The 25,882-nt window shown below is 40.8% G+C and overlaps 1 protein-coding gene across 1 annotated transcript in view; it reads left to right on the forward strand.

Annotated features, from left to right (window-relative positions):
• Positions 1-1,651: 1,651 nt before the first annotated feature.
• The window catches only part of TLL1 (tolloid like 1), a 325,786-nt gene continuing 301,555 nt past the window's right edge, over positions 1,652-25,882 (forward strand). Inside the window, exon 1 of the mRNA XM_052654737.1 lies at positions 1,652-1,820. Coding sequence (XP_052510697.1) covers positions 1,652-1,820 — 169 coding nt within the window. The remainder of the gene's footprint in view (positions 1,821-25,882) is intronic.

Genomic DNA, 25,882 nt, shown 5'->3' on the forward strand with positions numbered 1-25,882 from the left:
ATTTTTCTTTAATAAGCATAAAACAGAGTCCAATCTCCTAACCAAAGACTGGGTCTACCTGTCAAAAGTGTGTGTGTGCGTGTGCGTGCACGCACACATGGGTGTGGTTATCTTCATATTTTCCTCTAGAGAAGCGTGTATGTTAATGGTAACTCAGAAAAGGGGGGACATTTAAATCTTAAGATATATAGGCAACAGATTTTTTACAAATCCCTGAGAAAGTAATAGTTCAAGATTTAGTTGGAGAAGGGAAGGCTCCCAATTATGAGCCCTTTGGAAATTTGGGGAAGAAGTCTTCTCACCTATTTTGGAAACTACTTGCAGATGTAGGGATTGCTCACAACAGGCGCTTTGCAGAGGTTTCCTCTGATTTTTTTTCTCCCTAATTTCCCACAGCCTGTGTTTGTCCTATGTCTGCTAGGCTGACATGTGGTTTACCTCGCTAATCCTGCTGCCAGGTTTTACACACTCTCCTCCGAAGTAAAACTTAAGCCAGAGGATACTGAGCAACTCTGGGCATGGGCGCCAGAGCTGTCACAGAAAATTTGCTTCCCAAGTGTTCCTTCCAACTTCCCTTCCTGAGCCCGCGTGAGCCACAGCGCAGCCCTTGGCTAGGTCTTCGCGTTTCCTGCTGCTGCAATCTGTAACTGGATTTTGGATTTTTTTTTTTTTTTAAACTGCAGTTCTGAGGATCTCAGTTCTTAGGAAAACTTTGCTGGTTGTGGGACTTTGAAAGCAGTCAGTTTCTTTACCTCGATCGCGGAGGCCCGTTTTTCCTCCCCTCAGGCTGTACCGAGGCAAGGGCGGCAAAGGGGAGACGCAAACTGCTTGTGTTGGGGAGGAAGTGGAGGTTTGAGCCAAGTTGTCAGCATCCCTGGCCCACCCCCGGTCTGGCGCTCTCGGCTGGCACGTACATCATCTATTAACCGCTGTTCGTGGACGCAGTGCATGATATATTCATTTTTATCTTTAGTAAATTACAAATGGAATTCTCGGCGCTCTCGTGTCTGTCTGCTCCTACGGGGCTACCGAAAGGAGGCGGAGAGGAGGCTGTGGCCCGGATCCTGACCCTGATTGTATGAATAAGTAAGCAGGATGCAAGTGATTGGGTTAGATGCTGTGAAGATTTTTTTTTTTTTTTTTCAAGTTAGGAAGAGGGTAAAGAGACAGCCGGGGGGTGGGGGGGAGACAAACAGTGCATCCCCAAATCCTCCCACTTTAGCTCTTCTCGCAGTCTTGCTTTGCTGCTTCTGCGGCTTTTTAGGTCTGGCGGCAAAGGAATGCTCCCCACCCGCGACCGCGGTCCCCACTTTCAGCTCAGACGCGCTGATGTGAAGACTGGTCTTGTCCTTCCAGAGCGGCACCGTGTCCGGGTGCGGGGTGCACGCGGGATCTGAGCCCGAGAACCTGAGCCTGGGGCAGCCGAGCCGTTGAGTAGCTGAAAGGACGGCCGCCGGGAGAGAGCCTGGCCGCGCGCCCGCCCGGACCCGCTCCCTACCTGCCCCCGCCCGCCACCTCGCCCGCGCCGGGGGACAGGTCGCCCTGCCCTCTCTCCGCCCGGCGGCGCCCCATGTCCCCGGACACCTGAGCGCCAGCCGCGCCGAGGAGCCTTCCGCGGGGACAGGAACCGGTGCCCTTCCTCGAGAGGAAGATGGGGCTGGAGAGGCTTTCCCCGGGGATGCTCGCGTGGCTGGCGGCCACGGGGGCTGTCCTCTGCGCGGAACTAGGGGTCTGCGCTGGCCTCGACTATGAATACACTTTCGGTGGCTACGGAGAGGATGAGGCGGAGACGCTGGACTACAAGGACCCGTGCAAAGCCGGTGAGTGCCCTCTCGGGGCAGGACGGCGGGGGCAAGGCTGGCGCTGGGAGGGCGCCGGGTCTCACCTGTCTCCTTCCCACCCCCTCCCCACCCGGAGGGGCCGCGCGGCCCCCGCCGCCGCAGCTCTGCGCCGGCGGGACTGGGTGCGGAGCGCCGTCTCCAAGTTTGGAACCTCCGGTAGTTCCTCCGCCCCACCCCCGCCCCGGCGCGGCGTGACGAGCTGCGGACGCAGCCGCTAGGGCTCCGAGCCCGGCGCCTGCGGCCCTGCGCTCCGCGGGCGGCGCCGCCCTGGTGCCCGGGCGGGCGGGCTTAGAGTCGGGACACCTTCGCCCCCTCTCGGCCAGGGTCCTGTGGGCGTTCCGGGCACAGGAGGCATGGGATGCCCTCGAAAGCTCCCGAGCTGGATGAATTTAAGCGCGCATTTGCCCATTTCAGGAAACCTTAAAAACACTTCCAAGTTGCCGTCCCATTCAAGCCTGTTTCGCTCTCCCTCAATCCGGGTCCTGCGGTGGGACGCGGACACTCCGCCCGGCCCTCCTCCCGCAGCCTGAAGTCTGAGACACACGCCCTGTTTCCGGGCCCTGATCTGCTGAGTTGAGGCCGAGGTGACCAGGGGTTGGTGGACCGGCCATTCTCTTGCGAGGAAAGTGGTCACGAGGTTGCTGGGCCCGATTCGGTGAGAGTCTGTGAGCAGAAAGCACGTTTTGCCCCATCTCAAGAGGAAGGGGGAGGCAAAATCCCCAAAGTAGATTCTGTGAGGGTGTTCTGCATGTGACTCCACACCTCTTTTGACCTCTCTTGAGCCTGAAGTTAAGAAAGATGTATGCAAATGAAGGAAAATGCTGGAAATTCTCTTGTTAATTTGCACCTTTGATGATACATTGTTCTAACAAGGAGAGTATGTTAATGACAAGCAGTATATGTGTTCAGGTTATCAGCTCTTTCGCAGTTCACTCTTACTTCACGTACTTCTTCAAAACTTGGAGTAGCTTAGCAGAAACATGTCAGTCTGGAATTCCGAGTTCTGATTTAATTCAATTTTGCTTATGTTTCCTCATCACCTTTAACCCTCAGCCTATCCCACCAGAAGTTTCCTGGGCCTTCCTTGATGGTTTAGAGGACCAAGACACCTTTCGCCTGTGGTGGATTACTAGAGGGTGGGCTGCCAGAACTCAGTATTATACATCTCCCTAAACCTACCTTTTATTGAGAAATTTGTTTTGAATAATGTTTGCGACTGGGTGAAAATTGAAAATTTTCTTGTTTTAGGTAAGGTAAAAATGAAGTATATTATTTCTCAAATTTGTCTAGGAAAACATCTATTTGCTGATGCTCTGTTGTGTGAAAGATTCAACCAACTACCAGTATAAGATGGTCTGATTTCAGAAAAATAAATATAGTTTTCTCTGCATGTTAAAGTAAAAGCTTATGCTTTCAAAAATCATTAACTTAAAATATGAATATTCTGCTGCTGCTAAGTCGCTTCAGTCATGTCCGACTCTCTGCGACCCCATAGAGGGCAGCCCACCAGGCTCCTCTGTCCCTGGGATTCTCCAGGCAAGAACACTGGAGTGGGTTGCCATTTTCTTCTCCAAAGCATGCATGCGTGCTAAGTCGCTTCAGTCGTGTCCGACTCTCTGCGACCCTATGGACAGCAGCCCTCCAGGCTCCTCTATCCACAGGATTCTCCAGGCAAGAATGCTGGAGTGGGTTGCCATTTCCTTCTCCAAAATATGAATATAACACATGTCAAAAGTTAGCTAATTCATTTTCAGAAGTTCCGTTGTTTCAGACTTAACTTTAGAAATTTCTCAGAAGAGTCTGTGAACCTGTGTTATTTTTGTCTAAAGAGTGTTTGAAGTTTTACAATTTACTTGTACTAAGTGTATTGAAACACATCTCAAGCATAAATGTCCATTTTCCTCAGCACATAAACATTCAGAAAAGAAAAAAAAAACTTTAAGAGTGTTTACTTTTATTTTTCCTTTGCTGTTGCTGTTCAGTTGCTAAGTTGCGTCCAACTCTTTGCGACCACTTGGACTAGAGCATGCCTGACTTCCCTTTTCTTCACTGTCTTCTGGAGTTTGCTCAGACTCATGTCCACTGAGTCTATAATGCCATCCAGTCATCTCATCCTCTGTTGCCCCCTTCTCCTCCTGCCTTCAATCCTTCCCAGCATCAGGGTCTTTTCCAGTGAGTCGGGCTCTTAGCATCAGGTGGCCAAAGTACTGGAGTGTCAGCTTCAGCATCACTCCTTCCAGTGAATATTCAGAGTTGAGACTCACTGTTTTGAGCTCCTTGGAGTCCAAGGGACTCAAGAGTCTTCTCCAGCACCACAACTCAAAAGCAACAATTCTTCTGCGCTCAGCTTTCTCTATGGTCCAACTCTCACATTTGTACATGACTACTCTGAGTGACTTCTCTTTCACTTTTCACTTTCATGCATTGGAGAAGGAAATGGCAACCCACTCCAGTGTTCTTGTCTGGAGAATCCCAGAGACAGAGGAGCCTAGTGGGCTGCCGTCTGTGGGGTTGCACAGAGTCGGACACGACTGAAGCGACTTAGCAGCAGCACTGGAAAAACCATAGCTTAGCCTCTACAGACTTTTTCTGCAAAGTGATATCTCTGCTTTTTAATACACTCTCCAGGTTTGTCATAGCTTTCCTTTCCAGGAGCAAGTATTTTAAATTTCATGGCTGCAGTCAGTGTTTGCAGTGATTTTGGAGCCCAAGAAAATAAAATTTGTCACTGTTTCCACTTTTTCACCATCTATTAGCCATGGAGTGATGAGACCTGTTGCCATGATCTTGGTTCTCTGAGTATTTAGTTTTAGGCCAGCTTTTTCACTCTGTTCTTTCACCCTCAGCAAGATGCTCTTTAGTTCCTCTTCACTTTGTTCCATTAGAGTGGTGTCATCTGCATATCTGAGGTTGTTGGTTTTTCTCCTGGCAATCTTAATTCCAGCTTGTGAGTCATCCAGCCTGTCATTTTGCATGATGTACTCTGCATGTAAGTTAAATAAGCGGGGTCACAATATACAGCCTTGACATACTCCTTTCCCAATTTGAACCAATCCATTGTTCCTTTACTAATCGTTTGTTTTTGAACAGAGCTGTTGAAGATAAAACAACAATAAAACCAAATTTGAATGGATTATGATTCTAACTTTATTTCTTCCCTATTTTTGTGTACAAGAGCTAAACCTATACATGTGTGCAGTAAAAGAGAAATAAGAATGGTCCAAGTGGAAGACCGAGAAGCACAGCCACAATTTGAGATCACTTTTAAAGATTATTGTTGCTTTTTTAACTTGGTGAAGTGAAAGGCTTTAATTTACTATCTTGGCTAAAGTGTACCAAAATCTTAGTGCCACCTCTTGGTACTACATAAGAGAAATAAAAGTAATAACAGGGAAAATTCACAGTACATTGAAATCCCAGTCAAAGAAGGCCACTAAAATAAGAAAGATGAAGAAAAATATGTGAAAGATAACCAAAAAGCAAGAGGGGATGCTCTCCAGATTCCAGGGTGCCTTTGATCTGCCTTTCCCCAAGAGGTGAGTGGAGGTTATGGCCTACTGAAAAAAGTGCCCTTCTCTTTAGAAAGAAACAAGGGTTCTAAGTTTCATGAAACTATATGGTGGTTTGATGTCATAGTGATAGCATAGCTTTATAGTTTCAGAGCAATTGAGTACATTATTTCAGCTCAATACAACACTCCAAATGGTGGAATTTGTTAATACCACCATTACCCAGATAGAAAAACAGATGCTCCATGAAGTCAAACAATTTGTTAAGATTACCCAGAACTTGATTTCAAGCCTCCTGGCTGTAAAGTTCACTTGTTTTAAACAATTACACTCCATTCTTAATTGGCCTTTTGGAGAACTTCCTTGAAATGTGAAGAGTAGAAGTTTGTCCAGGTTTATCTGAGTCTAGACTAGTAGAAATGCATTTGCTTTATCTGATATTAATGAAATGACTAAGAACATAGTTTCACTTTGCTAAATATAGTGAGAATATAAAGTCCTTGAGGTTAGAGATCATAACTGATTTTTAATGTTTATCACAGGAATGGGTTAACATTGTTAGATATCTGGAAAGTTCTCAATACCTCCTCATATCTGTAGACTATTAATATTGATCTTCATCCCTCATCTACATCTCATTCTAACAAATCAAGTGTTATCCAAGAAGAAATATTCTTCACTATAACTTGTTAGAGTTGTGCCATTCTTAGTATATTTGTGAAGCAATATAACTTGTATACCTTTCAGAACTCTGATTTCAAGTTCATGAAACTATAGGACAGAAAGGAAGACTTTTGTTAATTTAACTTTGATTTAGAAATATATTTTTGATAAAAGTGAAAATAGATAGGGGCTTCCCTGGTGGCTCAGTGGTAAAGAATCTGCCTGCCAATGCAGGAAAAACTGGTTTGATCCCTGGATCTGGAAGATCCCCAGGAGAAGTAAATGGCAACACACTCTGGTATTCTTGCCTGGGAAATCCCATAGATAGAGGAGGCTACAGTCCATGGGGTCCCAAAAGGGTTGAACTCGACAAAGGGGCTAAGTAACAACAGAAGTAGGTAAGTCAGTGTAGCACAGCCTCAGATGTATTTGTTTAGCCAAATCTATTAGTCCATAAAATAGATAATTCACCTCTCTATATAAACAGACACAAAGATGCAGATAATTCAAAAGAATGTCTATCTTGCACATACAGATGTCAGCATAATAGTCATCCGAATTTGCAATCAGATTTATCTTACTTTCTCTAGTTCAGAAGGATCCTGAGAGATGCTGGAAAGCTGATCCTGCAGGAAGTCATTCCAGAACAGAGACTAAGGTGTCCTATTTCATCGTTGTGCTGTACCAATACGTGTTAATCTGAGTGTCTGTGAATATCTGTGAAGAGTCTGGGCAAATCTGGGGTGCAAATTAATCTCTCATATTTGTCTAGAGAGTAGCTGGAAAAGATTATGTGCGAAACCAACTCTGTGTTCTCTCTCTACCCTCTTCCTTCCTTCCTTCCTCTCTCCCTCCCTCCCTCCCTCCCCTACCCCCTCCATCCTTTCCTCCCTTTTCTCTTTTTGTATTTAAGGAGATGTCAGGAAATCACAGACAATTGAAAATATAATATCTAAAGAGGGAGACTGAAGAAATTAGAATTTTGAATGATGAGTGGAGGCTGATAAGACTAATTAGCAAAGTATCTTTATCCTCTTAAACAAATGTGAATACTCTGAAAACGAGACTTTCCTACCTTTAATCTGAGTAAATGGTTTCTTTTTCTTGAAAAAATCTGAGCATGATTAAAGGTCAGTGACTTGCAAGGTTGAATTTGTCCTTAGAGTGGCTTGTTTATTAGAAATAGGCTTTTGGCATTGTAAAGGATTATTCTTTTTTGCGTTTCTTCATAACCAGTGTTCTAGTATACTAAGGGAAATTTTCATAAATTTATCATCTCTCAGTAAGATCTTATCACTTTTTTGGCTCTCAGTATTATACTTTCCAGCTTCCTTGGCAGCCTCCTAAGTATGGCATTTTAGAATTTGATGTTCAACTCTATGCCTTAATATAATATTAAATATCCAAACATGTATTTATTGCTTGGCGTCAATTTAGGTGGCCAAACTCTTATGTTAAAAATGCATTTTATAGAGCTGCTTCTCTTAAACAGTCTCTTCTGTTTTAGTTTTCATTCCTCAGGTCTTGATTTTTTTTCTCCTCCTGCCTCTGCTGCTCATTGAGAAATGATCAAAATACAGTGTTTGCAAAAGGGATGGATAAGAATTCTATATAGTTGAATTCTATTCATCATTTGCCAGTAGTAGTTCTTTAGCCCTTGTCCTGATGGCCCCACTGATTTTTTATTTCCTTTTTCTTTTGGTCTACCAAAGGCAGTTACTGATACTAGTTAGGAATAAGAGAAATTGTTTTTTTCTTAAATATGTCCTCTCAGACTAATACAGCTCTAAAGTTCCTTTTTGTTTGCTTTTTACAGTCTCCTGAGATCTTCCCACTTTTTATCTCTGAAGAGGGTAGTGTGCTTTGCAAATTTAAAATTTAACTTGCATCCGAGGTAGTTTGTGTAATAATTCATGGAACCTTTGTGGTTTCCATTCAAGTAGATGCTCTTTAGGCTTCCTTTCTCTCTTTGGGCCTCCTTAGCCCATAGTGGAATATTTAAAAGTGTGTAAGGTCCATAACTTTTACTCTTGCCCTCATAATGGCCCATTTTTCTACAAATGTCAAATATATACCATATATAATTTCTTCTACAGAAACCATATAACCCCCATTGTATGTGTATGAATACTATTTTGTATGTTTTAGCAACTTTCCCTGATTTAAAATTTAGACTAATTTGCCTGTAATTCCGCTACCATATTCTTTGTATACTTTTAGGAGATTAGTCACATTAATGATCCTTTAGGTCTCTCAGTCATGAGTGTACTGGACAGAGGTTAACCCTTAAATGTTTCTAGAACTCAGGTAGATAGTATCAAATGCTAGTGATTTACTATCATTAATATATATTTTTTTTCTTTTTAGACTATTACCTATTGTTTCTAATAGCATATCAGCACATATGCTTAAAATATTTAAAACTAGGACCTACTCTAAGCTTTTCTAAGAATGCTTAGAAAAGATAGAAGCGAATAATCCTTTTAAAATGCAACCTTGCACATCCTGCTGGGTCTATCTGGGACCATGCTGGGACCATTCTGGGGATGCAGAGGAAGGGGGTTGTTCTTCCCCCCCAAACTATAGGGACACCCTCTCCTGCCACAGCATTTTGAGCCCACCAGATAGGCCTGGGGTAGGCCTCAGGTGCTCAGGTGCCTGGCAAGATTCCTGGGGATGTTACGTTTCCTATACTAGGGGAATTTTGAGGATTCTTACACTTCTTTCATATTTCAAGATATGGAATTAATTAATTGTGGACTTATCATTCCTAAATTAAGGAGAAAGAGTCCTCTCCCCAACCCTAGATACAATAGAGTGATTTAGCAATGGGACTTCAGTGGTTTATTTCCTTTAGTTATCTATTAAAAAATGATATGAGAGGAACATTAAAAAAATACAGTGTCAAAGCTATGGAATGAATTGCATAAAATATGTTCTTTCTCAAAAATCAGAAACAGGCCTACTTGCTTATTTATTTAGTTCTTGTTATCATTAGCCCTGAAAATGGGATATTGACTACTAAATTTTGAGATATTGTGAGCTGGCTAATGGAATGCTTGTTTTGTCAGCTCCTTACAAAATGCATGCTAATCCAGTCAAGCTACATTTGTATTAACAAGTATGGTAAATTAAGTGTTAATTGAGATTCAAAAAGTGAGCCAGTGAGGTGTTTGTCTTAATCAGTTCTTCTCCTTAAATTTGTATTTCTAGTTTAACCTAAAATATTTGCCATTGACCATTCAGAATGAACAGACTTCGCTCATCTTCCCCCAGATTACTATCCACAGCTTGTACCTTTTTTAGCCCATCATGTTTCTCTGTGCTTTTTACTCTTCATCAAACTTAGAACAAAAACATTCAGCTTAACTGTTTCTTTGAATCTTGACTTCCTAATGAAGGCTTACAGGTCATGTAAAATTTATATTAAATAAATTCGTCTGCTTTTCTCTTAAAAAAAATAAAAATAAAAATAAAACAAAACAAAACTTCTCAAATGGTGATAGTTCTAAAAAGTTGAAACCATGATGATCAGAAGTGCTTCCAAATATAGTAGTTTTTTCAAAACACAATCTAATTTTATGTATTAATATGCTACTAAAGCATTCATCTTAATGTTTAAGAATGACATTTCAACAATTTCTAACACACTGCACCATTTGACAAATCAGGGAGTTACTACAGAGGTGGAGACACAAAGCTTATATTTGCTATCAGCATCTGATGTCTTCTGTGTTGATGAACTTCCTATGTTTAGTTTGTGTGATGGGTGAGGAAGAGGTAGGATAGTTTTTGTATTCCTTACATTTCTCACTTATGTTAAATTGTCAGCACTTGGACTGTGCGCCACAGCAGCAACTAGAGCAGCCCCTGGCTTGGCAGCTGTTATGAGCAAGCTCAGAGTTCTCTTTGGCCGTGAATGGATTTGGAATGTTTATTAAGCAGCATTGGACTTACCTTGACATCAGTTCACTGGACTGACTATTCTGAAAGGATGGAGCTCCATCCCTCTTCCCATGATTTATCTAGTTGAAGTTTATAGTTGGTGTTTTACGCTCAGGTTATTGTGTTACTAAGTATCTTTCGTTGCATAAAAGTTAAACCTTTAAGATACCCCAGGGAAGAGCATCAAACATAATTAGAAAAGAGCCAGATTGCTCTTTTGCTAGATAATAAATTGCTACATAATAAATACTTGGACCCTATTATACCTCGCATATCTAGGAATTGCCTTCATGACTCATGTCAAACTAACACAGCTCATATTTTTACATTGTAAAATGTCTCTTCTACTCACTGTATTCCTATCAATTAACATGATTGTTAACCCTTTTGGACATATGAAGAAACTGAAACACAGAAGGATCCAGTGGCTCGGCTGTCATCCCAGTTGATAAGTAATGAGAACTTGATCCTAGGTTTGGTATTCGATGCCTTTCGTCTTAAGAATCCCCTTCAGTGGCTCTCCTGTCAGCACAAATGAATTAAGACTGACAATTGAAATGATAGTATTTGTGTCATGATCATTCATCCATGGTAATCTTTTTTTCAATGAGAATACATCTTGCCTTCCACATTCTTGAATTTGATAAGCCACATACTATACTGTAAAAGTCAGGCCAATACTTTCAATTGCGTGGAGTATTGGGCAGATGCTACTCCCTTTCAAGAGAGTATTTTCTAATTGTAGAGTCACAAATGAAATACTCCAGTTGTGTAAAAGACAAATGAAACTGAACAAGACTAATTCTAACAGAGATATATTTGACTGCAAAGTATTATAGGGCAGAAACTGCTGTATGTTGCCCCAAGTATATAAATTGTGACAGCAGGCTTTCCATGCAGTTAAGGAGACGAGTTGGATTTGAGTAGAATTCAGTTGTTGATGTCTGGTTCTTGGCACAGGACTTGCATTTTGTGTGGTACCATTAAATTGTTTCACGCTTGAGATCGCTCTCTGAGTATTCATGGAACTCTTGCTTCAGTTCAGTTCAGTCGCTCAGTCGTGTCCGATTCTTTGCGACCCCCATGAATCGCAGCACGCCAGGCCTCCCCGTCCAACTCCAACTCCCGGAGTTCACTCAGACTCGCGTCCATCGAGTCAGTGATGCCATCCAGCCATCTCATCCTCTGTCGTCCCCTTCTCCTCCTGCCCCCAATCCCTCCCAGCATCAGAGTCTTTTCCAATGAGTCAACTCTTCCCATGAAGTGGCCAAAGTACTGGAGTTTCAGCTTCAGCATCATTCCCTCCAAAGAAATCCCAGGGCTGGTCTCCTTTAGAATGGACTGGTTGGATCTCCTTGCAGTCCAATGGACTCTCAAGAGTCTTCTCCAGCACCACAGTTCAAAAGCATCAATTCTTCGGTGCTCAGCTTTCTTCACAGTCCAACTCTCACATCCATACATGACCACCGGAAAAACCATAGCCTTGACTAGATGGACCTTTGTTGGCAAAGTAATATCTCTGCTTTTCAACATGCTATTTCAGTTCAGTTCAGTTTAGTCGCTCAGTCGTGTCCGACTCTTTGCGACCCTATGAATCACAGCACACTAGGCCTCCCTGCCCATCACCATCTCCCGGAGTTCATTCAGACTCACGTCCATCGAGTCAGTGATGCCATCCAGCCATCTCATCCTCTGTCGTCCCCTTCTCCTCCTGCCCCCAATCCCTCCCAGCATCAGAGTCTTTTCCAATGAGTCAACTGTTCGCATGAGGTGGCCAAAGTACTGGAGTTTCAGCCTTAGCATCATTCCTTCCAAATAAATCCCAGGGTTGATCTCCTTCAGAATGGACTGGTTGGATCTCCTTGCAGTCCAAGGGACTCTCAAGAGTCTTCTCCAACACCACAGTTCAAAAGCATCAATTCTTCGGCGCTCAGCCTTCTTCACAGTCCAACTCTCACATCCACACATGACCACTGGAAAAACCATAGCCTTGACTAGATGGACCTTAGTCGGCAAAGTAATGTCTCGGCTTTTGAATATACTATCTAGGTTTGTCATAACTTTTCTTCCAAGGAGTAAGCATCTTTTAATTTCATGGCTGCAATCACCATCTGCAGTGATTTTGGAGCCTCCCAAAATAAAGTCTGACACTGTTTCCAGTCTTTCCCCATCTATTTCCCATGAAGTGATGGGACTGGATGCCATGATCTTCGTTTTCTGAATGTTGAGCTTTAAGCCAACTTTTTCCCTCTCCTCTTTCACTTTCATCAAGAGGCTTTTTAGCTCCTCTTCACTTTCTACCATAAGGGTGGTGTCATCTGTATATCTGAAGTTATTGATATTTCTCCCGGAAATCTTGATTCCAGCTTGTGTTTCTTCCAGTCCAGTGTTTCACATGATGTACTCTGCATATAAGTTAAATAAGGAAGATGAGAATATACAGCCTTGACGTACTCCTTTTCCTATTTGGAACCAGTCTGTTGTTCCATGTCCAGTCCTAACTGTTGCTTCCTGACCTGCATTCAGATTTCTCAAGAGGCAGGTTAGGAGGTCTGGTATGCCCATCTCTTTCAGAATTCTATACAGTTTATTGTGATCCACACAGTCAAAGGCTTTGGCATAGTCAATAAAGCAGAAATAGATGTTTTTCTGGAACTCTCTTGCTTTTTCCATGATCCTGAGGATGTTGGCAATTTGATCTCTGGTTCCTCTGCCTTTTCTAAAACCAGCTTGAACGTCAGGGAGTTCACGGTTCACGTATTGCTGAAGCCTGGCTTGGAGAATTTTGAGCATCACTTTACTAGCATGTGAGATGAGTGCAATTGTGCGGTAGTTTGAGCATTCTTTGGTATTGCCTTTCTTTGGGATTGGAATGAAAACGGACCTTTTCCAGTCCTGTGGCCACTGCTGAGTTTTCCACATTTGCTGGCATATTGAGTGCAGCACTTTCACAGCATCATCTTTCAGGATTTGAAATAGCTCAACTGGAATTCCATCACCTCCACTAGCTTTGTTCGTAGTGATGTTTTCTAAGGCCCACTTGACTTCACATTCCTTTATGTCTGGCTCTAGATTAGTGATCACATCATCATGATTATCTGGGTAGTGAAGATCTTTTTTGTACAGTTCTTTTGTGTATTCTTGCCACCTCTTCTTAATACCTTCTGATTCTGTTAGGTCCATACCATTTCTATCCTTTATCGAGCCTATCGTTCCATGAAATGTTCCCTTGGTATCTCTAATTTTCTTGAAGAGATCTCTAGTCTTTCCCATTCTGTTGTTTTCCTCTATTTCTTTGCATTGATCACTGAAGAAGGCTTTCTTATCTCTTCTTGCTATTCTTTGGAACTGTGTATTCAGACGCTTATAAATATGCTATTTAGGTTGGTGATAACTTTTCTTCCAAGGAGTAAGCATATTTTAATTTCATGGCTGCAGTCACCATCTGCAGTGATTTTGGAGCCCCCCAAAATAAAGTCTGACACTGAACTCTTGCTTATGACCCCATAAAGAATGTGAAGAACATCTTTTCAAATACAGGTTGTTCAGGAAAGTGGTTTACAGTGTACATTACGTATGTAAATGATGTGTGAATGCTTTTGAGAAAACAAACATGCTGTGAGAAAGTACTTTATCTTTTCAATCCCAACTTGGCTAAAAGCCCTCAAGTCAAAAACCAGAAAGCTTTGAAGGCTCATAAGGTTAACTAAACTTGAAACTCCAGTCTGGTTTCCTAAAAGTAGTAAGTCAGTCACATTCAAAATACATACTATGTGTAATATTGACTACATCATAATTCTTATGAGAAAATAGATTACTGTTAGCAAATTACCATGTTTTCTAGGAAGATTTTCTGCTTGTACCTTTTCTCTAACAAAGGAGTGAGAACAACACTGATAAAACTTTTTTTAAACCTAAGAATGAGGGGAAGTTCTCCTTTCATGTTCATTTTTCAGTCCCAAGAGAAGAATGGAGTGTGGTCCACAGGCAGTCATCAAGGGAAGAATAATTAGGATTTGCATCTGGAATGGGTAACAGAAGTAATGACTTCAAAATCAAGGGCCTCATGTTGCATTATGTTTCTATGGGTAAAAAGATTATGAGCAGTTTACTAGGGATATAGGGGAACAAGAGTTAAATACAGAAAGAAGATACTGATTATAGACTAAATATCCAGTGTGTTGTGGGATTTAAATGTTTACAAAAAGAAAAGATTTCTAGGGTATGTGAGGGTGGAATGGAGCGTCTTAAACAAAACCATATGCTTCATAAACAGGTACCCCTTAATACCTTTATTTTGGTGTTGAATGGTACCTGTAGCTTAAGAAAGAAAGAAAGAAGAAAGTCGCTCAGTCGTGTCTGACTCTTTGTGACCCCATGGACTGTAGCCTACCAGGCTCTTCCATCCACGGGGTTTTCCAGGCAAGAATACTGGAGTGGCTTGCCATTTCCTTCTCCAGGGGATCTTAGTGCATTATAATAACATGTGTTGTCACACAGAAATAGAATCAGAGTTTGAATCTAGAATTCTGGATTCCATATGTTGCCATGATGTTTCTTCCTTTTACTTCTATCTCTTCCTTTCCTATTCCTCCTTCTTCTTTTGGTATGAGTACGTTTTTGCAACTTGGGGCTAGCTTCAAAAATATTATATCCTTTAAAAGATTTCAGGGCAGCCAAACTAGTGCATATATTAAAAACTTGGACTTTGGAGTGACATGGACATGAATTCTGATATTGTACCCAACACATAGTAACTGTGTGTGGCTTTAGGCAAGTTATTTAACAGCTTTATGTTTCAATTTTCTGATCTATAAAATGGGAATAACATTATGATTCTCATGGTAAGAATTAAATGAATGTGAAGTGAACCACTCTGGAACATAGTAAACTGTGTAATTTTTATTCATAGTAGCATAAATATGTAGGAGTAGAGAATTTTTTTTTAATTGCAGCTGCTTACATATAATAAGACAATCTTTATAAAAACATTTGTGGGATAAAGTTCTTTTATCTTGTCATATATGAAAAATGTATTCATATCTCACATCCTCTAAACTTAAAATTGAGAGGTTAATACCCATGACAGACATTTTTCTTTGGTAAGGTATCAGAGATAAGCAATAAAAATATTCTTCATGCTTTGTTCTCCTGGCTATTTGCTCAGATGCTTAAAACACTCAATCTATTGACAATTTTAAATTATTTTTGCCTAATGTGTGAAGAGAATCCTGACTATATAGTCCTTCAGTAATTTCTGGTTCAGGTTACATTTTTCATGTGAATTAACTTAAAGAGCTTGCATACTCACAACCCTATGCTTACACAGAGCTAAGTTTACAGATGGTTCTAAGCTACAAATATTCATAAATTCGCCAAAACTTTATTGAACAGTTACTGTGAATACATACTTATATAAATATGAAAAATGATACAATGATTGACTGACCTAGTGTAGTCTTAATTTTATCATTTGTAAGTAAATGATAGTTAATGTATAGTTTTTTATGTTTATTAATCAATGCTTGTATGTCAAAGTCATTTTAATTTACCATTTGAAAATGGATACTATTGTAAATTATGATAATCGGAACATATATTCTTATAAATTTTTCTTGGAATTTTCTTTACTCATGATATATGAAGGATAAAGCTTTGTGGAAAGTATAACAACTTTTAAGTAGTTTGTTCAGTTCAGTTCATTTCAGTTCAGTTCAGGTTGCTCAGTGGTGTCCGACTCTTTGCGACCCCATGAATGGCAGACCGCCAGGCCTCCCTGTCCATCACCAACCCCCGGAGTTCACTCAGACTCACGTCCATCTAGTCAGTGATGCCATCCAGCCATCTCATCCTCGGTCGTCGCCTTCTTCTCCTGCACCCAGTCCCTCCCAGCATCAGAGTCTTTTCCAGTGAGTCAACTCTTCGCATGAAGTGGCCAAAGTCCTGGGGTTTCAGCTTTAGCATCATTCCTTCCAAATAAATCCCAGGGTTGATCTCCTTCAGAATGGACTGGTTGGATCTCCTTGCAGTCCAAGGGACTCTCAAGAGTCTTCTCCAACACCACAGTTCAAAAGCATCAATTCATCGGTGCTCAGCCTTCTTCACAGTCCAACTCTCACATCCATACACGACTACTGGAAAAACCATAGCCTTGACTAGATGGACCTTAGTCGGCAAAGTAATGTATCTGCTTTTGAATATGCTATCTAGGTTGGTCATAACTTTTCTTCCAAAGAGTAAGCATCATTTAATTTCATGGCTGCAATCACCATCTGCTGTGATTTTGGGGCCCCCAAAAATAAAGTCTGACACTGTTTCCAGTCTTTCCCCATCTATTTCCCATGAAGTGATGGGACCGGATGCCATGATCTTCATTTTCTGAATGTTGAGCTTTAAGCCAACCTTTTCACTCTCCTCTTTCACTTTCATCAAGAGGCTTTTTATTTCCTCTTCACTTTCTTCCATAAGGGTGGTGTCGTCTGCATATCTGAGGTTATTGATATTTCTCTCAGCAATCTTGATTCCAGCTTGTGTTTCTTCCATCCCAGCGTTTCTCATGATGTACTCTGCATATAAGTTAAATAAGCAAGGTGACAATATACAGCCTTGATGTACTCCTTTTCCTATTTGGAACTAATCTGTTGTTCCATGTCCAGCTCTAACTGTTGCTTCCTGGCCTGCATACAGATTTCTCAAGAGGCAGGTCAGGTGGTCTGGTATTCCCGTCTCTTTCAGAATTTTCCACAGTTTATTGTGATCCACACAGTCAAAGGCTTTGACATAGTCAATAAAGCAGAAATAAATGTTTTTCTGGAACTCTCTTGCTTTTTCCATGATCCAGCAGATGTTGGCAATTTGATCTCTGTTTCCTCTGCCTTTTCTAAAACCAGCTTGAACATCAGGAAGTTCACAGTTCACGTATTGCTGAAGCCTAGCTTGGAGAATTTTGAGCATTACTTTACTAACATGTGAGATGAGTGCAATTGTGCAGTAGTTTGAGCATTCTTTGGGGGATTGGAATGAAAACTGACCTTTTCCAGTCCCATGGCCACTGCTGAGTTTTCCAAAATGCTGGCACATTGAGTGCAACACTTTCACAGCATCATCTTTCAGGATTTGAAACAGCTCTGCTGGAATTCCATCACCTCCACTAGCTTTGTTCATAGTGATGCTTTCTAAGGCCCACTTAGACTTCACATTCCAAGATGTCTGGTTCTAGATCAGTGATCACACCATCATGATTATCCAGGTCGTGAAGATCCTTTTTGTACAGTTCTTCTGTGTATTCTTGCCACCTCTTCTTAATATCTTCTGCTTCTCTTAGGTCCAGACCATTTCTATCCTTTATTGAGCCCATCTTTGCATGAAATGTTCCCTTGATATCTCTGATTTTCTTGAAGAGATCTCTAGTCTTTCCCATTCTGTTGTTTTCCTCAATTTTTTGCATTGATTACTGAAGAAGGCTTTCTTATCTCTTCTTGCTATTCTTTGGAACTCTGCATTCAGATGCTTATATCTCTCCTGTTCTCCTTGACTTTTCACCTCTCTTCTTTTCACAGCTATTTGTAGGGCTTCCCCAGACAGCCATTTTGCTTTTTTGCATTTCTTTTCCATGGAGATGGTCTTGATCCCTGTCCTGTACAATGTCACGAACCTCATTCCATAGTTCATCAGGCACTCTATCTATCAGATCTAGGCCCTTAAATCTATTTCTCACTTCCACTGTATAATCATAAGGGATTTGACTTAGGTCACACCTGAATGGTGTAGTGGTTTTCCCTGCTTTCTTCAATTTCAGTCTGAATTTGGTAATAAGGAGTTCATGATCTGAGCCACAGTCAGCTCCTGGTCTTGTTTTTGCTGACTGTATAGAGCTTCTCCATCTTTGGCTGCAAAGAATATAATCAATCTGATTTGGGTGTTGACCATCTGGTGATGTCCATGTGTAGAGTCTTCTCTTGTGTTGTTGGAAGAGGGTTTTTGCTATGACCAGTGCATTTTCTTGGCAAAACTCTATTAGTCTTTGCCGTGCCTCATTCCGTATTCCAAGGCCAAATTTGCCTATTACTCCAGGTGTTTCTTGACTTCCTACTTTTGCATTCCAGTCCTCTATAATGAGAAGGACATCTTTTTTTGGGTGTTAGTTCTAAAAGGTCTTGTAGGTCTTCATAGAACCATTCAACTAGACTTTGTTATTTTCCAGTGTGCTAGGATGAAATATAAGCTATTAGGTTGGTACAAAAGTAATTGGCTTTAGAGACACGTGTTTGATCCCTGGAAAATCCACTGAAGTATGGCACAGCAACCCACTCCAGGGTTTTTGCCTGAAGAATCTTATGGACAGGGGAGCCTAGTGACCTACAGTCCATAGGATCATACAGAGTCGAGCACATATGAAGTAACTTAGCACAACACACACACCACAAAAATAATTGCAGTTTCAGACCATGAATTTTGAATCACTCTATCTAAGTTCAAACTAAGAAACAAAAAGAGCCCTCTTGATGAAGGTGAAAGAGGAGAGTGAAAAGTTGGCTTAAATCTCTACATTCAAAAAACTAAGATCATGGCATCTGGTCCCATCACTTCATGGCAAATAGATGGGAAAACAATGGAAACAGTGAGAGACTATTTTTTCTGGGCTCCAAAATCACTGCAGATGGTGACTGCAGCCATGAAATTAAAGGATGCTTGCTCCTTGGAAAAAAAAAGCTATGACCAACCTAGACAGCAGACATTAGTTTGCTGACAAAGCTCCATCTAGTCAAAGCTATGGTTTTTCCGTAGTCACGTATGGATGTGAGATTTGGACACCAAAGAATTAATGCTTTTGAACTGTTGTGTTGGAGAAGATTCTTGAGACTCCCTTGGACTGCAAGGAGTTCCAATCAGTCAATTCTAAAGGAAATCAGTCCTGAATATTCATTGGAAGGACTGATGCTGAAGCTGAAACTCCAATACTTTGGTCACCTGATGTGAAGAATTGAATCACTGAAAAAGACCATGATGCTGGGAAAGATTGAAGGCAGGGAAAGAAGAGGACACCAGAGGATTAGACGGTTGGATGGCATCACTGACTCGATGGACATGGGTTTGAGCAAGTTCTGGGAGTTGGACAGGGAAGCCTGGTGTGTTGCAGTCCATGGGGTTGCAAAGAGTCAGACACGACTGAGCAACTAAACTGAACTGATGCTCAAACACATCTTTGTTAATTGAAATAGGAACCATTAAAATCAACACATAAAATCCATGCTTCAGGATTTGACAAACTCTTGGAAGGCATGTTCTGCCTCCTGCTGGTTGTGGAAGCTTTTTACCTGCAAAAAGTTGTCAAGATACTTGACAAAGTGATATTCAGTTGGTGAGAGGTCAGGTGAATATGGTGGATGAGGCAAAACTTTGTAGCACAATTTGTTCAACTTTGGAAGCATTGGTTGAAAAACGTCTGATCTGTTGTTGTTATGGAGAAGAGTTGGGCTTATTCTGTTGATCAATGCCAGCTACAGGCATTGCAGTTTTTGGTGCATCTCATTGACTTGCTGTTCATACTTCTCAGATGTAATGGTCTCACCAGGACTCAGAAAGCTGTAGTGGATCAGGGGGCAGCAGACCACCAACCAGTAACCATGACCTTTTTTTTGGTGCAAGTTTGGTTTTAGGAAGTGTTTTGGAGCTTCTTTATCATCTAATCCACCAGGGAAACAAAGAAAATTAAAAAAAATAAAATAAAAAACATAGTCGCTCAGTCATGTCAAACTCTATGCGACCCCGTGGTCTGTAGTCTGCCAGGCTCCTCTGTCTGTGGAATTCTCCAGACAAGAATACTGGAGTAGGTAGCCATTCCCTTCTCCAGGGATCTTCCTGACCCAGGGCTTCCTGACCAGAGTTCGATCCCTGGGTTGGGAAGATCCCCTGAAGAAGAGAATGATCACCCACTCCAGTATTCTTGCCTGGAAAATTCCACAGACAGAGGAGCTTGGCTGTCTACAGTCCATGGTGACAAAGAGTCAGACAAAACTGAGTGACTCGCACACTTTGGAGTTTCTTCTCGGTCTAACCCCTGAGATGGTCATCGCTGGTGGTCGTATAAAATCCACTTTTTGTCACATATCACAATCAGATTGAGAAATGGTTTGTTGTTATTGCATAAAGTAAGAGAATAGGACATTTCAAAATGACAGTTTTTTGATTTGTGGTCAGCTCATGAGGCAACCACTTATCGAGCTTCTTCACCTTTCCCAGTTGCTTCAAATGCCAAATGGTCATAGAATGGTCAATGTTGAGTTCTTCTGCAACTTCTCAAGTAGTTGTAAGAAGATCAGTTTTGATGATTGCTCTCAATTGGTCATTGTAAATTTTGAATGGCCAAGTACTAAGCTCCTTATCTTCAAGGGTCTCATCTTCTTTGCAGAACTTCTTGAACCACCACTGCACTGTATGTTCATTAGCAGTTCCTGGGCCAAATGCGATGTTGATGTTGTGAGTTGTCTTCATTGCTTTACAACACATTTTGAATTTGAATTAAAAAATTGCTTGAATTTTCTTTTTGTCTAACATCATTTCTACAGTCTAATATAAATATAAAATAAACAGCAAATAAGAAGTCATTAACAAAAAGACATAAAGTGAGAAATGCACATTAAAATGATGTATAACATAACCACATTTATTTAAGACTCTATCCTGCCATCAAATGGCAAAATTCAACAATGAAAAACCACAAATACTTTTACACCAACCTAATATTATTAGGAGGCAATCATGCTTTCCATTTATTCTTTTCTCAAATATCTTGATTTAGGATTTTCAACTTTTTTTGGTCATATTTTCCCACATTAGCTACCAGAGTACATTTCTCTCCCCCACACTATATCCTTATTCTTAAATGCATTGAAATGTATGTAGTTAACTTTGTTTACAAATTAGGAGAAGCAAAAACAAATGATAAAATAGATAAAATAAATACATAGTCTTTTTACTTACACTGTGATTTCAAAAAGCAAATGTAAGTTTTACTTTTCTTACTTAATTATATGTGGGTAGTGGTATGGCCTTTCCCTGGTGGCTCAGAGGGTAAAGCGTCTTCAAGAGACCTGGGTTTGATCCCTGGGTCAGGAAGATCCCCTGGAAAAGGAAATGGCAACCCACTCCAGTACTCTTGCCTGGAAAATCCCATGGACAGAGAAGCCTGGTAGACTACAGCCCATGGGATCGCAAAGAGTCAGACACTACTGAGCGACTTCACACCACTCCTAGTGGTATGGCAATTGGAAAACAAAGTGACTGGTAGACAAGAAATGTAATTTCTATTATTGGCTCTGCTGTTGGATTTCTGTGTAAACTTGAGGACATCCCTTGATTTTCCTTGCCCTCAGTCTCTGAGACAGAAACTGCAAGCCTGTTCAAGTCCAAGAGCTTACAGAATCCTGGTGTCTTTGACATCAGAGCAAGAGCTCCTTTTTATTCTAGGAAGTCACAGAGGCAATGACCCACACTATACACTGAGAGGAAGTGAAAAGATTTTGCACCTCTTCAGTGGTCAGTCTTGATAAAGCCTGAGGTTTCTCATGGTTCCAACCAAATCATGGCAGCCACCAGGTTGTATCTGTGATGGGCTGTGCAGTTCACTGACTTTGACTTGACTTTGTCAAAATTAGTGTTGGAATCAATTTATTAATAATTTCCCCTCCCTCTTTTCCAATCTCAATCAATCAGTAAAAATCTGCCAAAACAGTGACAAGTTATATGGGTATCATATATTTACTTCACAGAGCACGTTAATCTCACATAAAATTGAGTGTTGTTCAGTCAGATTTTGTATGTCAAATGAGTGGAACAGGTCAGTGGATGGGAAAATTCCAATTCTTTCAAGTTTGAGGTCAGTATTAATAATTGAAAGAACAAGAAATTTAGGCAAGGAAATGTCAGGCAAGTTTTTATGGCTTTAAGCATTTTACTGAATACATGACACATTAAAATATACATTCTATTATTCACTTATGTCTATCCTTGAAAACATTCTGCTTGGCATAAGAGCATGATGCTAATTATCTTCACAAAATCGAACTTCATAAACTTCCAATTTACTGAATTGTCTGAATTGAAAGGAACTATTCCTTTCATCATAAGTTAACTTATTTTATGCCTAGTTTATTTATTTTTAACTGTGATGGGCCTTCATTGCTGTGGGGGCTACTCTCTGGTTGTGGTGCATGGCTTCTCATTGCAGTGGCTTCTCTTCTTATAGAGCATGGGCTCCAGGGTATGTGGGCTTCAGCAGTTGTGGCTCACAGGCTTAGTTTGCGCATGACATGTGGAATCTTCTCAGGCCAAGGATTGAATCCATATCCCCTGCAGTGGCAGGTGGGTTCTTTACTACTGGACAATCAGAGAGGTCCCTGTGTATAGTTGTTTGTTTGTTTGTTTGTTTGTTTTTCCCCAGTAAAGGGTTTAAATTCTCCACCAAGATTTTACCAAAGGAAGTTTTCATTCTTGAACTTTTATAATAGTAAATAATGAAATGTGATGGAAATTAATAACATGAATCTAGATAATGTTGTTTAAAAAGCACTGGATATTGTGTCAGGAGACCTAGATGTAAGTCTTAGCTCTTCCGTGTTTCAATATGTTATCTCGGTCTACTTACTGAACATCTCTGAACTTAAATTCTCTCAGTTGTAACTTGGGGGTAGTGATGCTTAGTCCATAAAACATGATAAGATAAAACACACAAGGTCTTGGTAAGCTCTGAAACCCTACATGGATGTAAATTAACATAACGAGTATTTTGCACCTGATATGTTCCAAGAAGATGCTTGGGGTACATACATAAGATGTTTTCCGAGACAGCAAAAGAGACACAGATGTATAGAACAGTCTTTTGGACTCTGTGGGAGAGGGAGAGGGTGGGATGATTTGGGAAAATGGCATTGAAACATGTATAATATCATATATGAAATGAATCACCAGTCCAGGTTCGATGCATGATATTGGATGCTTGGGGCTGGTGCACTGAGATGAACCAGAGGGATGGTACGGGAAGGGAGGAGGGAGAGAGGTTCAGGACAGGGAACACGTGTATACCTGTGGCAGATTCATGTTGATGTATGGCAAAACCAACACAATATTGTAAAGTAATTAACCTCCAATTAAAATAAATAAATTTATATTAAAAAAATGTTTTCCCTTACTCTAAGGGGTTCATTATCTTCCAGAAAAAAAGCAACATATGTTTCAGTTATCAGTATGGAAGTGTGATAAAACAAAATACTGCAAATAAAATATTGTGTGGTATTCTGTTACTCTGTGGTAACACAGAGGATAGAATTAATTATGTTTGGAATAGAGAAAGCTTGTAAGGGAAGGTGGCATTTGAGCTGAATCTTGAAGCATCATAGTATTTTTCCTGAAGAAAATGTGGTGCAAAACTTTAGACTGAAATAACTAAGATAAAAACAAGTTGTGAAGATTCATTGACTTTTATGAAGTACAGGAAATGATAATCTACTCTGGGCAGTTGACAATATGTAAGGGTTTGGGCTTTGACAAGAAATGATTCTGTCAGGTGCAATGTTTAATACCTAGCTGAGGGTGTAAATTTGATCCTCTTGGCAGTGGGAAGGGGCCTTACTGAAGTTTAAAACAGGTCATTGGGTTGATAACAGCCATATTTTATAAAGAAAAGTGAGGATGGGAAAGATGGTCTGATATATTTGCTGTAGAAAGTAAGAAGCAAATAGGAGCAAGGAAACTTGTTAGAGGAAAGGTAGAGGCAGATGAATGCATAAGGAAGTTGTGGTACATATGCACAATGGAATATTACTCAGCTATAAAAAGGAATGTGTTTGAGTCAGTTCTAATGCGGTGGATGGAGCTAGAGCCTATTATACAGAGTGAAGTAAGTAGAAAGAGGAAGACAAATATCATATATTACTGCATCTACATGGAATCTAGAAAGATACTACTGACAATCCTATGTGCAGGCCAGCAAAGGAGACATAAAGAACAGATTTTTGGACACATTGGAAGAAGGAGAGGGTGGGATGATTTGAGAGAATAACATTGAAACATAGTAAAACAGATAGCCAGTTGGAGTTTGATATATGACACAAGGAACCCAAAGCTGGTGACAACCTGGAGGGATGGGTGGGGAGGAAGGTGTACGGGGGGTTCGGGAGGAAGGATTCACATGTGTGCCTATGGCCAATCCATACTGGTGTATGGCAGAGGTCATCACAATATTGTAAAGTAATTATGCTCCAATTTAAATTAAACAGAATACTAGAAGGATATGTGCTTGCATCTACACAGTGTCAGCAGTTGTATAAAAGACGAGTTCTATTTAAAAGACCAGTCAGTAACTGGATGGCCTTGGGGTGGAGGTCGGGAGATACAGAAAAAAAGAAAGAGTCCAAGATGATGTCTCCATGGCTGCCTACTGAATGGTGTGAGAAACTGGTACAGATAAACCAAGGATGAAACAGGATGAAAAGTATGTTTGTGTTTTTTTGTAAAGCAAAGCAACTTTGAATCTCTCTGAGTTGCACAGAATATTGGATGTTATGCAAGTCTTGGCATGGTTTGGTTCTTCAGGAGTAGATTGGGCTTTTGTAATCTATATTAACTTTGAAATCAACTCATAATGTCCCACTGTATAGATTTAAGTTAGAATTGCATTGAATCTATGGGTCACTTTACAGAGAATTATTTTATGATATTGAGTCTTCTAATCCATGAACATGGTATATATCTGAACTTTGGGGCCTTCTTTAAAACAGTTTTAATTTTTTTTTACCTCTAAAGATTTTTCTGCATGTCTTGACAGATTTACTTGTATATATTTTCTATTTCTGATGACATTTTGATGTACCATTTTATGAAATTTCTCTTTTAAGTCATTTGATGTTGTTGTGTAGAAGTGTATTTGATCTTTGATGTAGTTAATTTGTATCCAAAACCTTTTCCAATCTCTCATTAATTTTAATAATTTATTGTATATTTTTCCCATAAGTAATCAAACAATCTGCAATAAAAATATAGTTTTGTTTTTTTCATGTATAATTCCTATGCTTTTAGTTTTATCATCTTACAATGACTATTCAGGACTGATCTAATTTAGGATGGACTGGTTGGATCTCCTTGCAGTCCAAGGGATTCTCAAAAATCTTCCAGTGGTTCATAGAAGTGATAACTGAGGACTGGCTTACTCTGTTCTCAGTTTTCAAGAGAATGTTTTCAGTTATTTATCAATTATGCTACTGCTGCTATTGCTGCTAAGTTGCTTCAGTCATATCCAACCCTGTGCGACCCCATAGACGGCAGCCCACCAGGCTCCCCCGTCCCTGGGTTTCTCCAGGCAAGAACACTGGAGTGGGTTGCCATTACCTTCTCCAATGCATGAAAGTAAAAAGTGAAAGTGAAGTCATTCAGTTGTGTCCGACTCTTAGTGACCCCATGGACTGCAGCCTATCAGGCTCCTCCATCCATGGGATTTTCCAGGCAAGAGTACTGGAGTGGGTTGCCATTGCCTTCTCCAATCAATTATGCTACTTGGTGTCTATTTTACAGAATAGATGCTGTTTAATCAGATTAAGGAATTCTGCCTTTCCTGAGATGATATAATTATCTTTATTTCACCTTTTCAGTTCAGTACAATTCAGTTCAGTTCAGTTGCTCAGTTGTGTCTTACTCTTGCGACCCCATGAACTGCAGCACGCCAGGCCTACCTGTCCATCACCAACTCCCAGAGTCCACCCAAACCTATGTCCATGAGGTCAGTGATGACATCCAACCATCTCATCCTCTGTCATCCCCTTCTCCTCCTGCCCTATATCTTTCCCAGAATCAGGGTCTTTTCAAATGAGTCAGCTCTTCGCATCAGGTGGCCAAAGTGTTAGAGTTTCAGCTTCAGCATCAGTCCTTACA

Source organism: Budorcas taxicolor, chromosome 17, assembly GCF_023091745.1.
Source record: "Budorcas taxicolor isolate Tak-1 chromosome 17, Takin1.1, whole genome shotgun sequence".
Lineage (NCBI taxonomy): Eukaryota > Metazoa > Chordata > Mammalia > Artiodactyla > Bovidae > Budorcas > Budorcas taxicolor.